At 34.0% G+C, this 23,216-nt stretch overlaps 2 protein-coding genes across 3 annotated transcripts; both read left to right on the forward strand.

Annotated features, from left to right (window-relative positions):
- Nucleotides 1–19,050: 19,050 nt before the first annotated feature.
- Nucleotides 19,051–19,862, forward strand: LOC134229888 (uncharacterized). Its single transcript, XM_062711670.1, has one exon. The coding sequence runs from the start codon at nt 19,197–19,199 to the stop codon at nt 19,860–19,862; it is 666 nt and encodes a 221-aa protein (XP_062567654.1). The 5' UTR covers nt 19,051–19,196.
- Nucleotides 19,782–23,213, forward strand: LOC134229893 (uncharacterized). 2 transcript variants are annotated; one of them, XM_062711676.1, is made up of 5 exons: nt 19,782–19,957; nt 20,679–20,770; nt 20,939–21,082; nt 21,496–22,101; nt 22,594–23,213. In XM_062711676.1, exons 1-5 carry the CDS (start codon nt 19,941–19,943, stop codon nt 23,211–23,213), a joined length of 1,479 nt encoding a protein of 492 aa, XP_062567660.1. In that variant the 5' UTR covers nt 19,782–19,940. The 2 variants fall into 2 exon arrangements, with proteins under 2 accessions (XP_062567660.1, XP_062567659.1); XM_062711675.1 differs by having other exon boundaries at nt 21,496–22,038.
- Nucleotides 23,214–23,216: the final 3 nt, after the last annotated feature.

The raw sequence follows: 23,216 nt of genomic DNA on the forward strand, positions 1-23,216 counted from the left end.
TGTAAATATCTCAAATGCTTCATATTAAGAGGATTTATAATTATGTGCATATTGATAGGTTTGTGTGTTTTAAAAAGGCTTAAATCACAAGTAATAAAAAGATCACATAAAATGTATTTCATCATTTAGAATTTTCTTTCAGTATCCACGAATTAATCAGCACGCGAAAAGTATTCCTGAGGTACATGTACATGTAGTATACATCCTTGTAATAATTATGTTTCAGTAAATCCTCAGAATGCATGAATGAACATTTATGTGCATGAATAATGTATGAGAACTACTAAATTGAGAACTTTGATAATTTGGAATTAACTAGCACTAAAAATTGTTAAGGAAGCTCTAAACACTGCAAATTAAAGAGCTCCAGGAGAGTGTACTTTTATGCGGTTAGAGTGATCTGCCCTAAGAAGTAAGATTTAAAAAAAAATGTTATTTGCAATCTAAGAACTATTAAAAAACTTTGACTGAATCAAAATTACATTATTGTTGTCATGTACAATAATGATTTCTCATCTAACTTTATATTCGATTGTATTGACGTCTTTCTTCTAAAGAATTTAATGCTTTACTTTATACAAATTTATCATTATAACACATTTTAACAGGAAAATTAAATTTTCAGAAAATGCAGCTCATATTGCTTTCAATAAGTTTCAGGAAAACTATGAAACTAAATTCACTATGCAAATATTCAAGGACTTTTAGAACAGATGATACGTTCCTCAATAATATAATTTTAAAATTGTCCCAAGTTTTTGTCATTGAGTTATTCCTATTTTAATTTGTTTACTCACAAAAAATGTAGATACCTTAACAGGCTTTTTGTACAAATTAGCAGAGGGTAGTGTTTCTTATATAATCTGTTTGCATGATAAAAAATATATTTTCCAGAATCAACTAGTTAGCGTTTAATTTTAAGACGATTAGAAAATGGTTTAGAAATTAGAATGTAAATAAAATTTTGAATATTTTTCTTACAGCCATTGCAAAAAAAATACAAAACACATATCTAAGGAAGGTATCATCCGACCCTAATGAAACACGTTCCAATCTAAAATGTAAATGCAAGTAAGTGATAGTTATCAACATTTAATATTGTTTACATATGTTCATCTAAAACTAGAAATGTGTTCCTAGGAACTTGTGCCCCGCCCTTGGTTCATCAGTAACATTTGGTACCCAAAGAAAGCTCTAGTCACAAAGGTACAATTGTGAAATACTTCTATAAAAGCCTTTGAAAAGTAATAGTCTATGTTAAATTTCCTAAAGTCTGTCCAGGACAATTTTTTAAATTTTGGTACCCAAAGAAAGCTCTGATCACAGGGAATAAAGATGTGATCATGTGGAATATGAAAGTCTCAGCACCAACTGTTCAAAAGATACAACGTTTAAATTATTGTAGGTCAAACTCCATAAATATGTTATCCAAAAAAAGGAAATCAAGTATACGTATTTGAAATATGAAATTCGTAGCATCAATCGTTCTAAAATCACGGCCAACCGTACAATTTATGTCAAATCCAAGGTCAAAAATGTTGCACCAAAGAAAAGGTTTGATCAAATAGAATACTTGTTTGAAATTTAAATTTTAAAAAACCTCTAATACCAACAGCTCAAAAGTTATGGTCAAGGTGAAATTATAGTTAAGTTGCAAAAGTGGGTCAAACTCCAGGGACGAGGTTAAGAGGTCAAATAACTTTGTATTGAAAACGTGAAATATATAACCATTAGCACCAATTGTTCAAATTATTGACAAGGTGAAAGATTTTGAACATTTTTAAAATAAAAAATGATTGACAACTCTACTTTGAACAGCCCTGAACAAAATATTGAGTGAACACCAAGAATGGTCCACAACTTTGCTATTTACAGTGCATCTCTCAAATAAACTAGATAATGCCTTTTTTTTCCATTCCTGTATTCCTGGACAATTAGATCAAATGTTTACGTTTCTGTTCATGGAACAGTGATGTATCAGCGTTTTTGAAAGTGGGGGCAGCCAGAGAATTTTTTTTACTTATCTGAAAAGGTTAACAAGCCAAAAAAAAAAGAAAAAAAAGAAACATTGCCAAACCCAAATATCCTCTTTCGTGAGGGGGGGGGGGGGTTGTAAAGACAAACTTTTTTCAAAGCCAACTTCTTTCAGAACCACTTTTTGGCATACAAAAGTACTAAAGTAGGGAGAGGGGCAACCTGACTTTCAATGAACATTTTCAATACTGAAAGTAACGTTGCTATGTGCCTGTGAAAGAATTATAGAGTAATTTTTTGGGACTTTCATTGAAAGGTTCTATTTCTTTCTCTCTTGTTTTGTTTTCATATAGCAATGAATATATTGGGGAAAATCACTGGGTCTAAAGAACAAAGAATCTTAGCTATAACATGTAAAGGAAAATGAACACTCAATAAACTGGCCTACCTTAAGTTGTATCTGTGTCTTTTAGGGGGGTTCTCAGTGTCCTCATCACTTTCTCTTCCCCTTCGTGGCATGTTTCCTGAACAGAAATAAATATTAAACCCAATATACGCGGGAAAACACTCTGGCCATTTAAACCATAACAAAAGGCCTAGTTAGATGTTTTAATCTTTTGTAAAAATACCGGGAAGAATCTGGATAGAATAGAGATTTTTATCACTGAAGCATGACCATATATCTATAGAAATCATGAATAAAATTGCACTACCCAATGAGAGAGGTGGTATGTCCTGATCTATGACAAATTCTATATATTTGTTCGCTGCATATCGTGAACAATTGCCGATTATAAACAACGGATACACATATCTGATTTTACCCAGCTTTATTTCAATGGCTTATGTAAGATACCGGATTAGACGGATTTAAAGTTCAACACGAGATCCTTGATAAATAGTATCATATGCGAGAGAGAGAGAGAGAGAGAGAGAGAGAGAGAGAGAGAGAGAGAGAGAGAGAATATCATTTATATATACAACATGTACAAGACCATAAGAATATGAAAAATTAAAGTTAACTCACGGACAGGAATGATCGACCTCGAAACTCCAGTTCGCAGTATTTCGGCGACTAAACACCCAAACAGTGGTGTGGACAAAATACTAAAAAAAATGTTTATGTTGTACCTTGGGGAAGAGGTACGGTCACGGTGTATCTTTCAATGTTTACATTTTTGAGTTTATACTCAATATGTATTTCGCTCACGAATAGACTTATCAGTGACAGCTCAGTGAGTAGCCTTTACCTGTTTACACTCTTTCCCCCCCAAATTACACAAAGTCTGCGGTTTAAGGATCGAGAATACAGTGTACCATTCGAGATAATAATAATTATAAACATATGTGTATAAATACAGGAAGACTGGTACATGAGATTGGTAGAGAAGGAACTTTGGAATCATGAACTCTGATATCAAATTATATTTTGAGAACAGCTCGGGCGCCTTAGAACGTCCGTGTTTTATTTGTATGAAAATTATAATGCATAATAGCTTATTTCACAGGAAAAAGCGATTTTTTTTTCATGAAACTTTAACAACTATTTTAAAGTATGTTAAATGATTGATATATTAACAAACTAGTGCTAATTGTAACGGGAACCGTTACAGATGTTCCCCAAACGCCCCCAAACTCCCTTTCGGTGCCATATTTCCTGTAAACTTCATTAAAAAAGACAAACTCTGTGCATTTTTGACTTTAACAACGTTTTCCCAGAAGGATACCAATTATATTCAATTTTTAGCATTGCACCCAAGCGCATGTAAATGCATGTGCGTTATGACCATATCATCTTGTCTACACTATTTATATATTTGAATATACTATATATTAAAGCATTCAGTCCAAAAGTAATAAAAATCACTCATTCAAGAGTATTTTTAAATATACTCGTTTCAAATGCACGCACGTGCGTGCACGTGCATGATGATCGTACCTTCTTGTAGGAGTCCCTTACATCTATCTATGTTCTAAATCCCATCCTGTTTGGTTGAAAAACAAGGGAGTTATAGCCATTTAAAGTTTCAGCCAATCAGATTGCAGCACACGTGCATGCGCGTAATTTCATGATTTTTCTATATCATTTTGTAGGATATCCTAATGCATGACTATATTTTAAATTTCAAAGAATTTCGTCAAAAAACAAAGGAGAAATAGCCATTTTAAGTTTCAGCCAAATTAGATTGCAGCACACGTGCATGCGCGTGATTTCATGATTTTTTTGTTTATCATTTTGTAGGATATTCTAATGCATGACTATATTTTAAATTTCAAAGAATTTCGTCAAAAAACAAAGGAGATATTGCCATTTAAAGTTTCAGCCAATCAGCTTGCAGCACGCGCACATGCGCATGCTTTCATGACAATTCTTATATATCATGCGGTAGATCTTCATAATGTAGGACAATGTTCAAAATTTCAAAGGATTATGACAAGAAACAAGAAAGTTATTGAGACTTTAGTTTCAGCCAATCAGAGCGAAGCGCACGTGCATGCGCGTGAGATCTTGCTATTTTGACCATGCTATCTTGTCTATACTACTAATGTATCCTTACATTATGAGTTTCAAAGCATCTCATCAAAAAATAGGAAAGTTACGGCAATATCCATTATATTGGTCATTTCACGTGTTGCACGTGCGCGCTCTTGCAAGCACGTGCGCGCAAAATGACCTTTGTTTGGCAACTCTACATAACATGCCTACTGACCCTAAAAAGGTTTCACCTAAGTCGGATGTGTAGTTTACAAGATCACTCGTGGACAAAATTTTCCCAGGAAGAAGAAAAATAATAAGAACTAGAGCCGAGCTCGTTGCAAAGCAACGAGTAGGTCTTCCGTCCTGTTTGACCGGAAGTAACTTTCATTTAAAAAAATAAAGAGTAATGAGTCCCAAAATGGTTTAATCCTCCAAATCTATGTTAATTATTGCAAAATTAAGCCATTTTTGGCAACTTCCGGTTTGACCGGAAGTGACGTCGACGGACGGAAAATTAAGATTTAAGCTTCTAGTGACATATGATATCCAAAAACCTGTCAAGAACAACAAAATTATGCAATTTTTGACTACTTCCGGTTTGACCGGATGTGACGTCGCCGGACATATTTTGACGACGCCATTAGATAGAGCTTGACATTTTGAACAACTTTTCTTCTTTGACGTATTACAAATTCTCGATACTTTTTGAGATAGAAAGGAAAAACTTTCGGCCCCTTTTGGCCCTTTATTATAGGGGCCAGCCCCTTATCGTTGATATCTTTCGAAAGATCCTGACATTGTTTACAACTTTTGTTCTATATGTTTTTACAAAATATTAACATGTAAAAAGATATTGCCAAAAATGTGTGAAAAATTTCTAAATTCCCGAAAGGTCTTTTTTCGAGCCATAGCGAGCGCCGACGTGCTGCACTTCCGGAGAATAAGAAAGGTGTATGTCACATCAGCACATGTTGCTCTATCATCGCTGAAAATCTTACGTTTCTATCTAAAAGCACTTTTGAGAAAAATGATGGACAATGTGAACCTCTGAAAATCACTAAATCGCGAAAATCTCAAAACCGGAAGTGACGTCATAAAAATAAAAAATTATATATCAGGTTTGATCGATTTTCCATCAGTCCTGAAAGTTTCATGAAAATCGATCGAGCCGTTTCCGAGAAATTGCGTGCACAAAATCGGTAAGAAAAAAAACAATAATAAAAATAATAAAAATAGTGGAAAAGAAACCTAAGAATAACAAGAAGGTCTTCCGCTGAAGACGGAAGACCTTAATAATAATAATAAGAAACAGAGTAAAAACAATATGTTCCCCAACTTCGTTTGGGGAACATAATTACGAGCTTGAAGCGGGGATGGATGCCTGAAATTGAGTTAGGTACCATAAGTATAGGGATGCCCCATATATACGAAACAAGTGCCCGAAGAACAAGATAGCATATTGTGAATGAATTTAACTATCTATAGGTATTTTATTTAACTTTGATGAAAATTTTTTAAAAACACAGAAACATGCTGCAGAACAAGGAAGAAAAGCTATGTTTGCTATTTCAAGTTAATTGAAGAGGTATGAATTTAATGTAGAAACTCGAGTTCAATTTTTACCGGCCGCCAGGAGGCGGTCGGTTATTGAAGTCGTCGGTGCGTTTCTGCGGAGTTAAAACAATTTAAATGAAAATATTTAACATTCATATAATTGAATATTAAAACAGAGTGTTTAAATGTTTAACAAAATACGCACAATAATCATAAAATTAATTTTTTTTAAATATGGGGTAAATGTTTCATCCAATCCTGATTGACAAACTCGGACATAACTGAGGTGCGGCGACAATAAGCACACATGTAAGGCATAGTCTAAAGCAAAAACCGCGTTATACAGTTTACAATTATAAACAATTTTACTTTCTCTATTTAAACAGGATGTAGTAATGTACGTGTATTATGTATTGAAGAAAATTCTGCAATGTCGCCAATCTGATTAAAATCAGATCCTTTGATCCGCTCACATAGATCGCGTGTATAGCGATCTATGTGAGCGGATCAAAGGATCTGATTTTAATCAGATTGCAATGTCGCATGCAAATGTTCAATGTCACAGGATAAATGTAAGATATTTTAATAACAGATCAAGCATTCCAGTTTCTAATTGCTTCACTGAAAGGACCAATTGGTTTGCGGCCGATTTTTGACTGATCCTCTTGGTGTGGGGAAGAAAACCTCAAACAGTTTGATTTATTCAGAGCTTGGGCATTTTCCACTAGCAGTTACAATGAAATTAAGAATATTTAAATATTGGATCACATTGAGAACAACCGAAAATTGCATTCTTAAGTCTTGTTATGAAAGTATGGTATTACAAAATGACAAATGGATTTTACAAATTAAAAAAGAATTGTCCCTTTTAGGTCTAGGCCAACTTTGGACAGAAAATAATTTAAATGATAGAGCTTATAACATTAAAAAACAACGACTTTTAGATATTTCAAAGCAAACTACGTATATTAGAAAATACATGTATATCAAACTCTCCAAAGTGTCAAAGTGTAATTTATATCAACATTTAATTGACAATTTCTGTTTGCAATGGTATTTAACAAAATCTACTGAAAAAATTTAGACACCCATTAACAAAAGTTAGTTTATCGAATCACACGTTGAATATTGAAACAGGTCGACACCATAACATACCTAAGATTAATAGATTATGTACATGTTGTAATCTCCGTGATAGAAGATGAATTTCATTTTATTTTGAAATGCCCATTGTATATTGATCTAAGAAAGAAATTTTTGAAAAAGAATTATTACCCTGGTGTACTAAGCCAAGTGTCTTTAAATTAATACAGCTGTTAAGTTCCAATAATAGCGAGCGCAGCTGTTAAGTTCCAATAATAGCGAAGCGCCGCTCGCGTAGCGAGCTCAATACACTAACGAACAGAGGAAATTCGGGTTGAAATCTGCACATTGTTGCCTGACGTCACGGCGTCAGGCTGTATAAGGATTGATATTTTCATAATCCAAAACTATGCGATCATACCTAGATAGCTAGATTTTATGCAAGCTGATTTACATTGGAATTCTTTACCTGCATTTTGAAAGAAACAGATTTCAGAAAAAAGAATAATATTGCTGATGCAAAATACTGCAGTGTTTACTTCCTTTACTCTTTTTGATTGAACAGATTATTCCATGTGATTCACCGTTTCAACATGTCCGTGCATCCTTTTTTCTGCATTTCTATGCTACTGGATCAGTCCATTTACATTCTACTAAAGGGGTGAATCGCCCTTTTCGCGCCAAATGTCACTGCTTTCTTCGCGCCTTTTCCTTGGATTGTTCTATTGTATGAATGGGTATGCTAGCAAGTTCCATGGAATCAAATAAAGTTTATCCTTTTAACCTCCTTCTAATGCTTCAGAAATTCTCTCTACAGGTTAATGTTTTATCTCATTCTTTTAAACAACATATCGTATAATATATCAGTATGCGGCAAGCAACACTAAAGAAATGATTTTTTCTGATTTGCTTCCCGATCCCGCGGTTGGTTTAAATGGACTAGTCCAATGATAATAAACAACGCAGTTCAACAATTAAGTCATTGTCTCCAGATACATGATCTATTATGCGTCTCTGTTCAGATGCATACAATAAAAAGAAACAAGTGCAAATCTGGCATTTTTATTTCCACAAAGGCCTAAGTATTGAATTTACTTATTTCATTCTCAATATATGATAGTAGCACTAACCTCCCCTCTCCATTTAAAAAAAATTAATGAACACACATTACTACTGTTTACTTCAGTGGAGAAAATACACTCCAACAAAATGTGTACTAGTATTTCATTATATCCATCCTAAAATGTTGATTATGCGGCATGATTTGGTAACAGATTTTACAATGAAGCTCGAAATCAATTTAGATCGAAGGGCAGATCACTCCACTTGCAGAACCCCCCCCCCCCCCCCCGAATAACAACTCTTTTGTATGCAGTGTAGAGATGATTCTTCTAAAAGTTGAATAAAATCAAGATTTCATTTAAACAAGGTTCTCAAAATATAAAGTAAGGAAATATCTTAAAACCAAAGTATTTCTCAAAAGGTTTATCACTCCTCATGCAGATATTGATTGATTAAGTCAGGCAAGCTTTTTAAAAAGCTGTTACTTGTTCCAAGAAATTTTTATGAGTCCACGTGAAAACCGGTAACTGCGGTACTGCTCTTCTGCAGGGCAAAATGATATAGTTTGGTGAAATATGACGTAAAAGTGATTGTTAAAGATACGTCATTTAATTATCTATCAACAAAAACTTCGCCAAACGTTATTATTTTGCCCTGCAAAAGTTTAGTACCGCAGTTACCGTGAAGGGGCTATAATAGCGGTGCATAGCAACATGGTGGCTAAAACATAGCAACAACTTACTTGAAAAGAATTACAAACGACGATTTAATGCAATCTCCATGCCAAACTTATCGTTTGCGTTCTAAGTCAACTGGACTTTTTATTACCGTCTTCCTTTACAATTTGTTATTATTCTTTTCCCCTTTCTTGTTTGAAGAAGGAAATGGAATCAGCCGAGGTTTGCCGAAAGCTCTCGGCGAGTCAAAGTTTACGGAGATGACCGAGCGACAACCGTGGTAGGGCTAATGCCAGTAAAAAGCTAATGTAGAAATACAAAATCAAGAAATTCAAAAGAATTATACGGCCTCATAGGTGTAGATCAGTTTACAGTTTAAGATTGTTGCTAAAGACGGGAAGCTTTTTAAAAAAGCTCTACTTGTTTGACGTCATACTTTCGTCACTTTAACGGCTCGGATATTTCCGATTTTGTCGGAAACTTCCGAAAAGTTCGGAATCTCGATCCCGATGCCTGGGAAGTGATTTCTTTTTATTCTTTCCTTTTTTTTTAAATTGAACTGAGGATAGGCAGTGCAAGTAAAAGCGTAAAGGTTTTTGGTAGTAAATAACTGCGATCGCCCCAACGGTCGCATCGTAGAACATATTAAATATTATTAAAGATCTCTTAAATTTGGGCAAATTTTTGAAAGCTGCAACAATGTTAAAAAAAATAAAATTGATGTATAGTATTATTTCCATGTATGTATTCTTTACTTTCACTCTCTCTGTATGTTTTTTTTTTTTGCTTGGACCCTGAAGTCCACGCAGTATATATATATAAGCGAGGTTAAACCGGATGCCATGGGCAAACGACAGGCTACGCATGCGCGATAATGCTAGCGATCTCGCCCCTTAGGCAACTTGCCCGTAGAATATTTCGCCCTATTCAAATTAGAATATGCCATTCATTGGCAAATTGTGCTTTTAAATCCGCATATCGTATTTATATATCCATCGGAGGATCCGAATTTCTCTCTTACACATATGCTTTTATATACAAACTAAACATTGATTCTATGGCACAAGCATTTTAAAAAATAGGAAAAACTTGCAGTATAAAGATACATGTAACTTAACAACTTGAATAAAAAACGCCATTTAACGACTAGTTCTAGCTTTTAAAAGATAGAACAAGTTTTCACCGGCATTAGTTTTGTGCATCAAGGCTCGCAAAATAATTTGATATTTCAGCAATCCAAATACCGTTTGACAGAGGTCTGTAGCAACGGTTTTTAATGTGGGGGGGGGGGCTCCGAAAAAAAATATGCGTACTGCAGAGCTGTGTTACACGTGTACCATCAGATCTATTTTTCCCATGATAGATTTCTTCCGTATAGATCCGGAACAGGTGTCAAGTCCCAGCCATTGTGGGTTACATGTATCAAAATAGCCCGATTATTTTAACTGACAAAATAAAACTATAGGCTAATCGGAGATACAATTTAAAACAATTTTGCTCTGAGACTTCAATCAGTCATAAGTAGGCGGACCATTGTAGAAAATGTGAACAAACCTACATGAATATTAACTACACCTAGAAATTTTCTTAAATTGAATTTCGGTAGAAACACATGCATATCGTCCACGTATTGCAGTCCTTTTTTAAAGGACAGCAACTTGTTTTTCTTATTATTATCATGCATGTATAACTTCTCTGATGAGCCAGTTGGCTTAGAGAAATAAAGAAACTGAAACTGAACTCCATAAAAATAAAAAAAAATCTCATTATCTCCCTTTCGCATCCGTAACAGCCTTGATTTTTTGCATGGAGCTCAAAAGTACATTTATCTTTCTCATAGGGATATTATTCAACCCTTCTGACAGGGCGGCCTCTAATTGATCTAAGTAAAACTCAGTAACATTTAGATGCAAGAATTTTTGATTCAGTAGGCCTACCAAAGTAAAACGAAACGTATTCCCTGCAGGGTTTCTTGACCTTCTCCCACCTGCTGTACTTTTTCTACTCTTTTTACCAGGAGAGTTAGGAGAGTTCGGAAAGGGAAAACACTCAAAAGTCAAAGGCACTTGGGGGCTGTCAGCCCCCCCCCCTCCCCCCCTTCCATTTTTTCTTTTTAAATCTGGCGTCGACACATCATTTTTCCTATTTTGGTAGTCTGATAAGTTTACTTGATATCGATAATATAACACTTTTGTCAACAGGAAACAGAATTCAGTTTTTGTATATTTTTCATAATATTTGAATTGATAGTCCTCATTGTTAAACTCTGGTAAGATATAATGCATTAGATGTTTTCTCTTTTACCAGTGGGACATTTCATCCAAGGGTTTGCAATCAAACATGTATAAGATCTAACATTTAGCCAATGCTTGTTTTCAACACTTTTTTTTATACAATTCAAATGGTATAAAATTAAAATCAATGTTTTTAGTTTTGATTTATAATTCATACGGGGCAAGTTAAACTCATTGTCATTCAGTATAAATGAAAATGCAGAGTTTTCGGAAATACAGTTCTGAAATTGTAGATTTAATACATCTTAAGATTTTCATGGACAAGCCATCCAAAAGTAGTGTGCTTCGTGCAGAACGGTAGGACCCCAAACAGAAATTCTCAGCGTAAAACCTTATCTGTCTAGCGTTTCCAAAATAGTTTTCAAGCGATCATTGGTTTTGTGACTTGAATGGTACAATGAAAGTCCAAATACAATGTTAGGTTTTTCTGGGAATGATGTCACAGAGCGCACTGTTTGGTCCTACATCATACTAGTTCTAGCTTTGTTGGCATTGTACGATGACTTGACAATCCCACTTTGACCTATAATTGTAAAAAAAATATTTTACTTGTAATCGTATTTATATAGGTGCATTTATTTCATTTTCCCATATATGGCATAGATAACACACGAACAGTGTACTAGACTTACATTTAGTGTTGCTGGTTTGCCTCTGCAGGGAAGTCTTCCATTCCTCCATTTGACTTGAAATGTTTTTAATTTTACTCGCCGTAATTCGTTCTGTATCCTCTATGTCCACAATTCCTTTTAAAGCTTTCTTTTCCAGATAAACTTGTTTCATTTCTAGATTTGACATTTTTGCTTTTGCAGAAATTAGTCCATCAGTCAATGATTGTAACGTAGTGTTAGTTTTTCGGCTCTTTTTTGATAATTTACCAATGTCTTTTTTCAAATATGAATCTGTTTTCCTCATTTTCCTAAATGTAGTTTCTATACCCCTTTCAAGTTTTACAATCTTAGCATCGAGTTTCTGACAACGAACATCAGATATGCGTGATATTTCCTCAAGATTGGTAAAATTTGATTGTAGATGCAAGTTCTTTTCTTCAAGTGCAAATATCTGTTCATTCATTGAATGCAATGTATCATTTTCCCGAACATTCTTTTTTTCTAAGATCAAAAGAGTCTTAAAATCTTGATCTTTTTATCCATCCTCATTTTCATAGTGTTCAGATTTTTTGTCGTTTCGTCTAATTTGGTAAGCAGTAAGAAAAACAGTTTGACAGTTGGAAACGTAAATATTATATCAAATAAATCAAAGTACTGAAAGTACTGATGATATTTGATTATGATGTCGGTTTCAATAAAATCATATTTTTGTAACCTTGTCCACAACTGTTTATTTAATGTACAATATTCATGCTTTTTAATTTAGTATGCATGCAAGAATCAAATGACTTAGAGAATTCCACGATTCTACAGAGTCAAAAAGCCAAAGTTGTGTATTCCACTCCTACAAATTCATATTAATATTTGAATTAATAAAATTTAACTGCATGTTTTGAATTCACATTTAGAGAAATGGTGTAGGATTTGTTAATTTACATAGCGGCCATATTATGTCAGAAAGACAGATTTTTGTTAAATGTATAAAAATAGATTAAAATATCAGTTTGGAATAATTTTTTCCTCATTTAGTTCTATCTTTTATTGTGTCTTGGGTCGAACGAAAAATTGATAGTTCCTTTTGAGTTTGAAAATCTGAAGCAAAGCTTCACTACAGTGTTATTTTTGTAGAAAAGAAATGTGGGAAAGAGCTTGCGAGGTCTTTATCAGAAAATTTAAAAATATTTGCCATTTTGTTTTAGAAGGAAATTGTTTACCAGTATCTCAGCACCCCACTTCACTCCTAAAATCAGCATAAATCTGGATCTGGATCCACTCTGAATTCAATTTTATCCACAGTTATAGACCAGAGAATATTTTTACTGTGAAATATATAGAAATAACGAACAGTATTCATTTACTATTCAAGCTCAAAAGTCTAATAAACAATAAAAAAAAAAATAGGAGCAGAGCAAACACGGACCTCTGAAACATCACATGTGGGATCAGCTGACATGGAGTATCCCCTGCCGTCCGGTCACACCCGCCGTGTGCTCCTTGTCATGATCGGGAAATATGGAAAAATCCGTCGTCAAGTTAGTGTGAAAGTAATGGTAACGCCAGTCAGCATTTGACTCAATGATAAATTCTATTTTCTGACAAGGTCATTGTATCGAACATAGAACTTCGAAATGATGACTTTAAGCGAGACTGCTGAAATTCTTGTTTCATCAACTTGTTTGTTAATAATTTACCTCGTTTTAGAAATTGTACATACAGGTAAGAAGGTATATTGAAGCATAAGTAAGGGAAATTGACGATAGAAAAGTTAACTTCATCGACGTTTATCATAGAGCTTGGTTGATAGATTATCATTAACGTCCTTTTCAAGTAAAATATCTAAATATGAAACAGATGTGTCAGACTCTTTGGTATCTTTTATCTCAAGTTCTCCGGGATATATCGTATGGACATAAGAATGGCATAAGCATTCTTATTATAAGAAAAGAACAATACTTCTTATACACTGTATTCTCTCACACAGAAAAATAACTTTTACTCAATTAAAAAAAAGAACAGTATTTCAATTCACTGTTGAAAATATATCTTTGATTCAAATAACGGCGCAATCAAACAATCTGTACTATTTTTCTTTATTTCATTTATGATAAAAGCAAAACCCTAAGGGTGTTTGCACATCTGATTCAATTGACTTGCTATCCAATTTTATAATGAAAATTACAACTTCTGACTTATAATGAGCAGAATAGACCACTACGCTGAAAACAATGAAAAAGATGAATATTTTTCATTTAAAAACAATAAATATTAGAACAGTTACAACCGTTTAATTTTAGTTTTGGACCATCTTTCAGAGGTCATCTTTGCCTTCATGATAAACATGAGAAAAATTCTTTTTTACTCATTTATAAAGACCAGAATTTTATTTTGAAATATAACAAAGAAATACAAAGACAAAGAACAAACAAAACAAAAAAAATTGAAAGTCCATGCTTTATTTCGCAACGGAATTATTTTTTGACAAGCCATCCAAAAGTAGTTTGCTTGATACAGTTTTTCAGAACCCCAAGTCGATATTCTTAAGAGTAAATCCGTATTTGTCAAGCTTTGTCGGATAGGCTTTTAGACGATCATCTACGTGATGGTATGCATCATACAAGGAGAGTCCAAACACAATGTTAGGCTTACTCTGGAAGGGTTCCTTAAAGCTCACAGTTTTATCCGCTGTTTTAAAAATGTATGGAGACACGACAATTCCACTTTGACCTAGAAGTTATAAAAATATAACACATCGTTTATAACGTATATATATAATTTAAAAACAATTCATTTTTTTATACAGTAAAATATTATAATACATCTAATAAAAAATACAGATTCGCAAAGACTCGAATAGTTATTTTAAATGTAAGCGATTTCTGATTTTTAATGGCTCTTTAGACAGTTACAAATTAAATGTAAAATTTTAGATATATATTTTAAAATAAAAAAAGATACCATATAGAGTACTTAACAAGTTGCTGTCCTTTAAAAAAGGACTACAATACGTGGACCATATGCATGTGTTTCTAACCGAAATTATATTCAAGACAATTTCTAGGTTTAGTGAATATTCATATAGGTTCGTTCACATTTTCTATTATAATCTGTCTACTTTGACCGATAGTACTTTCATAGCAAAATTGTTAAATGTTATCTCCGATTGGCCTATATAGTTTTGTCATTTTAAAAATCGGGCTATTTTTGATGCATGTACCTTATAATGGCTGGGACATTACATATGTTCTGGCTTATAAGAAAGAAATCTAGAATTGGAAAAATATATCTGATTTTTTTTTCCAGAGCCCACCCCCCCTTCCTCCACATGGAAAACTGTTGCTACAGGCCTGTATCACGCTGTATTTGGATTGTTGTATTTCAAACCATTTTTGCGAGCTTGATGCACAAAACAAATGCCGATGAAGACAAGTTCTTCCTACTTTTTAAAATGCATCTGCCTTTCAGACTGGCTGAAGTTGTTTTTCCGACCTCTGACGGAAAGACCCGATATGATGCGATTGCGAACCCTCGAGCTTTCTCGCGCATGCGTAGCCCGTCGTTTGCCCATGGCATCTGGTTTAACCTCGCATATATATTTACTGCGTGGACTTCAGGGTCCACGCAATAAGCAGTTCTTGTAGAATATATAGGTCCAAAAGTACTCATTAATTGGGAGATTGCGCTATAATAATTTGAGAGCACTAATTCATGTATATGTACGTTTTCAGTCTTTAAAACAGGAATTAGAATTTTTAATATTACATTTATTATTACTGGTTTGGTTCTGCATAGAGATTCTCATATCATTCAAATGAGCAAGCTGAGTTGAAAATTTTGTTATCTTAAGGGGGCCGACTATAGTTTTATTATGGGAAAACTACAATAGCGAAACCCTTCATTTTTGTATCATATATAACTTACATTAACTTCAGTTTACATGCAAAGTTTGGGGGAAATCTACCGTCCAGGTATTTTTGAGGGACCGTCTCAAAATACAGGTGCATTTACTATAGGATTATATAGGAAAATGCCAATTTTTAGCACTTTAAAGCAAATTATACAAATAGTTCAATAGACATTTTGTTCAAACTATAATATTTCATGAGTAATACTATAATATACAATATATGTAAGAAACACAAAATTCTACCGTCTTGTTACCAGAGGGGGCATCTCAAAATGCAAAAAATTAGCAAATTTTACTATTTTTATAGAGTATTACAAAATATGACGTACACGATGGATTCACATGAAAACATAGTAAAATATTGGAGATATTCTCAAATTTCTATGTTTTAAATTTCAGGAGCGTATGTTTATTACTTTTTCTTTAATAATATTTTTATTACCCCTTTCTTTAAGAGCTACAGATTATCATAAAGTCAAAAACACACTGCAACGACGTCAACCTACCTATCATTTGCAAAATCGGTTAAAAATTCAGTTATATCAAATTGTAATTAAATTTTCATACCTATAATTTCTTAATTTTGTTTGATTTTTATAATTAAGCGAAAAAAGTTGCATTAAAATAGTAAATACGCTTCATTTTACTATGATGCGCGAAATATTGCGCAATGGAAACTATAGTCGGCCCCCTTTATTCCTGATGTTTGTTCCGCTTTTTTAAACTTTGAAACGTTTTCACTGATTTTCTTTTCCAAAGACATCTGTTTCATTTCAAGATTGGAACATTTTGCTTTCGTAGCATCCAGTCCATTTGAGACAGTTTGAATTTTCAAATGATTTTCAGGCGCGGATCCAGGATTTGGAGTTAGGGGGGCGCCAAAATAGGCAAGGGGTCTGGGGGCCGCCTTGAGGCCCCCAGTGGGTCCAGGGCAAAGCCCTGGTGGGGGCCCAGGGGGCGAAGCCCCCGGAAGCTCCTGGATTCTAGAGATTTTGAAGGGTTAAAATGAGGTCTACCAAAGCCCTGGTGGGGGCCCAGGGGGCGAAGCCCCCGGAAGCTCCTGGATTCTAGAGATTTTGAAAGGTGAAAATGAGGTCTACCAAGTAGACATATTTGATTTACGCTAACTTTGACAATTTTAGGGGGGGCGCGCGCCGGGTGCGCCCCCCCTTAAATCCGCCACTGATTTTCGTTGCTTTTATTTAACGCCTTGTCGATTTGCAGTCTCAGATGTGAATCAGCTTCACTTCTTTTCCTCATTTTGGTATCAACTTTTGTTTCAAATCTATTGATTTGATCACCCAGTTTCTGACAAAAGGAGTTGGTCTCTTTTATTCTTTCCTCCAATTTAGTTACATTATACAGCAGTTTTAAATTATTTTTTTGAAGTGCAGATATTTTTTCCTTCTTAAGATTCGTTTCCACGTTTCTTCGAACAGTTTTTCTCTGCAAATCCGCAAACCTCACAAATTCTTCGTCTTTTCTATCCATCCAAATTTTAACGTTGTTTAAAGTTTTTGTAGCTTCATCAAGTTTTGTAAGCAACAAGAAATACAGTCTAGAAGTCGAATTTATGTCGCAGATTCCCGATTGATTTTTTTCTCTTTATACCGAAAAAATCATTCCAGTTTTTGTGAAAGTTTTGAAGCTCGTCGATTTGATCGTGAAGGGATTTCATTTCTCTCTGCATATCTTTGATATTTTTAGTATATTTTATCCAGTGAAGAAATAAGCTGTAAAAAGGGGATGACTGCAATCTTGATCCCCTCTACATGAAAAATGATTATCAATTAAGCTTTCAGAAATCAATATCTGTAATAATTTAGACATTTTCCGACATCAATAACAAAGATGGTGCTGTAACAGTTGGAAGTAAAATCAGAAGAATTTTTATACAACCATTTTTATATACATATTTTCATAAAATTTATTTTAAAGATTTCATCTTCTGTCTATGATTTATTTTAAATTAAGCTAGTTAAATATTATTTCACTTTCAATGAGTAAACATAAAAACTAGCATAGGATGTAAATATAGAACCATAGGAATATAATACCATCTGTAAATTTAATTATATTTACACATACAGCAGCTTTTCTGCAAATGCGAAATACTAACGTCACAATTTAGTAGTATTTATTATTTGGATCCTGCAGAAATGATACATGGAGATTATAATACATACCCTTTTCCATGCCACATCTTGTTCAACCCGAGACATCAATATCAACGAGGGTGTTAACCCGACAAATGGTATGTTTTATAATGTTTATTACATACTTACTAATAAAATACAGCACATATCAACTTGAGAAAAATACAAATTAATAATCATGCAATGGCTACTGACATGCTTATTATATTACAGTGAAACCTGTCTAATCCGACATGCACTGGGAGACAGATTTTGTGTCGGAATAGACAGGGTGTCGGATTGCACAGTGTAAGAAACAAAGAAAATGCAAAAATGGGAAAGAAATTTGATGTCGGAATTTGCAGTGTGTCGGATTATTCAGGTGTCGGATTAGACAGTTTTCACTGTATTAGCTTATTATATCAAAGAACCGTTAAAAACTAAAAGAAACATAAGGAGATAAGGAACACTATTCCAGCTCATAAGTTCATTTAACATTACAAATAGAACAAAAATGTTCAAGGGTTAATCCATTTGGTTGTTTTAGAAATTCGTGTAAGCCCTGCAGGATCCGTATCAGCCCATTGTGACGTCAGGAATATCGCACATTAAAAAACTCTGTGTTTATAATATTATTTAGTGTCTAATAAGTATATTACATATAATAAATATAACGTATATACCTTAACTGTGGAAAGCGAGTTGAAAGTTTTGCCATTATCTGCAGTTGTCCCAGAAACAATGACTATCATCAGAACAAGGGGCAACATATTTAAAAATCGCTTAAAATAGAGTCAGAAACATAATTATATACTTTATAATAATCTCTCTCTATGTAAATCAATATAACGTTTCTTAAGCTCATTAAATATGCAAAATTAACATTTATTAAAACATTCGAAAATTAAGGAAATTTTTACAATTAACGAGATCTGGATTTTTTTTTTAAATTTCATTTAGAAACAATAAATGAATTTGTCAGTTTGAAAGAGTTTTCCTTTTGAGAAAAAAAATATAATTGTGATATTTACCTTAATACAATACGTTTAAACTTGCGAAAGAAATTTTGCAAGCTGTTACACGTATTTATATAGTTTTGCACAAATTTATGCATGTCATGTAATAGTTATTGTATATTTATTTTGGTGTATCCTGAGTTATTTGGGCGAAGGGCGTTGACGAGTGCGAAGCACGAGTCTCCGCCCTTCGCCCAAATAACTCAGGATACACCAAAATAAATATTCAATAACTGTCTTGTATCATGGTCCAATTAAAAAGTTTACTTTTGAACACGTGATTTTTTAAGATGATTATTCATTGTAAAATAGCCAAACTCCAATGAAATACAATTTTCCAATCATGTGACAAATCTTTCCCGCTGTCCCGTGCAAATTGTGCATAGCGCGATTGATACTCAATAGATATGGACGCATGTAATTCTGAGGAAGCAATGCCAATGGAGTTCGAGACGCTTAATCTGGCCGATGTCGACTTTCTGCTAGAAACGACGGAGAAAGATGACATTATCCTCTCTCAAATGTGCGACGAAATTGAAACATCGGAGCAAGATGACCTTCTGCTGTCTCAAGTGTGTGATGAAATTGAAATGAATCATCAACTGGCCGAAATTCAGTTACACGAGACAACGGATTCTCTCGATATACCAAGCTTCGATTTCAACTTTGAGCCCAATGACCCGAAAGACACGAGGTTTGGTAAAATTGTTGATGAAAGCGAAATTCAAGCGTTAATTGAAAGCCAGGAAAATATTAACACGAAGAAGAATACGCGATGGGCCTTCAACATATTTGAAAGTTGGCGACTTGAACGTAATAGCCAGGGTCAAGGTCAAGAGTTAGTAATACCCGAGTTGGTCTCGATGGACGCTGTTCAGCTCAACTTTTTCTTGGGACGTTTTATAATGAGTGCGCGCAAAAGAGATGGCCAGGAATATCCTGCAAAAACTCTATATTACATATCCTGTGGCATTTTAAGATACCTTCGCGACAATTGGCGTATTCGACTGGTTGATTTCGTGAAGAAACAAAAAGTTGATGACATCTTTTTACATTCGACTGGACTTTTCTGATGAGCAACAAAAAAATGTTGAGTACGAAACTCATCACAGATAACACCGCGATTAGTAATACCACGTGACAAGTTGAAGATGGCGGAGAAAAAGTCGTGAGTACACAATCTGCTTGTTTTTCCCTGATTTTTGCGATTGCAATCATTTTAATTTTTAATAAACCTTACCTAGTGTTAGAGATATATCTTTTTACAATAAACTGAGAGTTTATAAGCAGTATACACATAGCCCAGGTTCTACGGTGCTCATTTATATGTGTCACACAGTCGGATACAATATCCTGCACAGAAGGCACGGTTTTATTTGGGATATACAAATAGTTTTAAGCCCATCTCAGCCACGCAGCATCGTTTTTGAAAGTGGGGGGGGGGGGGGGGCAGCCATAGAAATAAATTTTTTTACCAACCTGAAAAGGTTTAAAAGTAAAAAAAAAGGGGGGGGGGAAATTGTCCAAAGTCGAATATCCCACTATGTGTGAGAGGGTGTGTGTGTGTGTTGGGGGGGGGGGGGGATAAAGGTAAACTTTTTTCTATGCCAATTTCTTCCTGTAAAAATTTTTAAAATACATTTCCCTACATCACTAAAAGTTTGTTTTTTTTGGGGGGGGATGCAACCAACCTTTCAATGAACATTTCCTTTAGTAATTATATTGATGGGAAAAAAAGTGGGTGTTCCCCCCCCTGCTACGTGCCTGCATTTGTATCTGCTGATAAAGACATAATTCTGTTTTATATCATGTCATATAAATGCCTGTGTCAACGTTCAATTTTGTTTCTGGGAAATATTTAAAAACTTAACATTTCTAACATTATGTAGGTACTGGAATCAAATACATCTAAAGTATCTGGATGAGCTAGAAATAATACAAGTTTTGGATGCCCCTACAATAAGGAGGTTAGAAAATGGAGGTGAGTTTTTTTTCTGAAAAAAATATATAATTAAAATCTACATGAGTAATTTAATTTTAGGAATTAAATCATGAAGTTCTCACAGTAAGCTACTTTCAGCTTTTATTTTTTGTTAGGCCTAATCCAAAAAAAACATCAATCAAAAATTATTTAATATTATAATTATAGATGAAGAATTACTCCAACAAATTCGGAAAAATGTGGAAGAGTCTGGAATGGCAGAAGCTGCACAACAGCCTGCATGCATTGAAGAAAAAACTCTTGCATGTACTAGCGTGGATAATTTGGAATTTGAAGATGAGGCTTCAAACAGTAAGATATTATTCATGAATGTGCTAAACCATTATATTAATTGGGCTAGATAAACATGTACATCTACTTGTGTATTTTAAGAAATGAAATATGAAAAATTGACTTAATTGAATACAATAGTTATTATACTGTTTAATAGCTTTTATGACCTTTGACTGCATGATGAGAACTTAAGAAGTGTACATGTACACTATCCAATCTTGTTGAGTTGGCAGGGGTAGCTTTGAGAAAATATTGGGTTTTGTGATTGGTTATTTCATGGGTATAATACTAATAAAAATACATAAAATTCTTTTGTTTGGAAGGTTTAATACAATCTTAAAATGTAATTTTGGTCAGTTGGATTTCTTCTGGAAAAAGATGGTGGGGCTCAGAACATGAATATAATTTTCCATACTTTTTTTCCATAATAGGTGATCTGGAGGAAAACACAGTTGACAGTCAGCCAATTTCATGGACGAGAGAAGCGACAGAGCTATTAATAAGCTTATATGAGGAACATGAAGAAGAACTAGAAAATCCACGAAACAAAAAAAAGGATATTTGGAAGAAGATAACTGCAGAACTTAATGAAGCAGGATACAAATATGTACAAAGCAAAGTTGAAGGGAAATGGAGAAGCCTACTGGCATCACACAAAGATCTGTCTTTGAATAAGAAGCGAACTGGCCAGAAGAGGAAGACTTTCCAGTACTTTGAGAAAATTGATAACATTATAGCAAAACGCCATGATATCAACCCTCCATTTACTTCAGAATCTTCAAAACAGAAGGAAACCAAATTCAGCACAAAAGTAGACAAAAACATGACTAGTTGCACTTCTTCACAAACAGACGAGGAAAGTTCCACTGTTAGTAATGACATTTCCTCTTTCAGCCCATCTAGTACAGATACACCAGATATCAACAGTGACAGCGGAAAAAACGTGAATGCTGAAAATACTGAAACCCCCTTGAGTAAATCTACCACAGCAAAAAGAAGGCGAGAAAACAGGAAAATAAATAGTGAGAGTAATTCAGGTATCAGGTTGCTCGAGTACTTAAAGGAAATGGAAAAGCAGAGAAAAGAGGAATATAAGGAACGGGAAAAAAAACGTGATCAACGTGCTCAAGAAAAGAATAATCTGTTCAGAGAATTTTTGGATATAATGAAAAACAAAAATAATTAATTGAATAATAAGTATCTTAAGGACCCTCTGTACACTGCAACCTAATTTCAGACTGAATTTAAAATATATCCTAGCATTTTGAAAATTACATTGGACCAAGATTAAGTAGTTGAAAACTTCATTTACATACATGTATTTTCCATATTTGAGTATGCAAACACAATTTTACTTTACCTCATTTGTCTTTGAAGATTTTTTTCTTGAGAAAAAGTCCTACTCCATTAAAAGTGGATGTTATATTCAAAATACCCCCCTTTAAGCTTTACGCTGTATAATTTTCTTAGATTCTAAAAAACATTATCGGTGTATAGAGAGCCCTTACAGAAATTTATTTTCATTTCAGATTACCTTTCCAAATTGCCACCTCATATTCTGGACAAAATTTTCATGCATGTTCAAAAAGTAGATTTACATGAAGTTTGCAAAGACTTTAGAAATTATGTTTATTACAAGAGAACTGATTTTGTTGTCCATGTTGATGCTTTATCTGTGCACTGTGGCATTAAATTTATGCCAAATTTAAAGAAATTGACCATTACCGCACTTAACAATTGTCAGGAGATAGCTCTTATACCTGTCATTGAGCTTTTTATTGATTTTGAATTCAAGAACTTAGAAATTCTTGTCCTTAAAAATTTTTCTTTCGAAAATTCCTTGTTTTCAGCATTTACTGAAGCTCTATCACATGTGAAATTATCAGCACTGCAGTTTGTGACATGTGACGAGGTCACACTTGGACAACTTAAATGCATTCTTGAACAAATTAAAACACTGAAATTCTGTGACATTCAGTGCAATTTAGAAAATGTTGTAGATAAACATGTTTTTGCAGAATTGGCCAATCAGTTAGTTGGAGAAGTGAACTTTAATTTGAACAGTCTAGAAATGGTTCCTTCCAGTCTTTTGCGGCACAGACGAGCAGATTACAGAGCATTGTGGCCTAAAGGACAGTCTTTTTTGTGAGAA

Source organism: Saccostrea cucullata, unplaced genomic scaffold (genome assembly GCF_032062105.1).
Source record: "Saccostrea cucullata isolate Sc308-1 unplaced genomic scaffold, CSIRO_AGI_Scuc_v1 ctg1443, whole genome shotgun sequence".
NCBI lineage: Eukaryota > Metazoa > Mollusca > Bivalvia > Ostreida > Ostreidae > Saccostrea > Saccostrea cuccullata.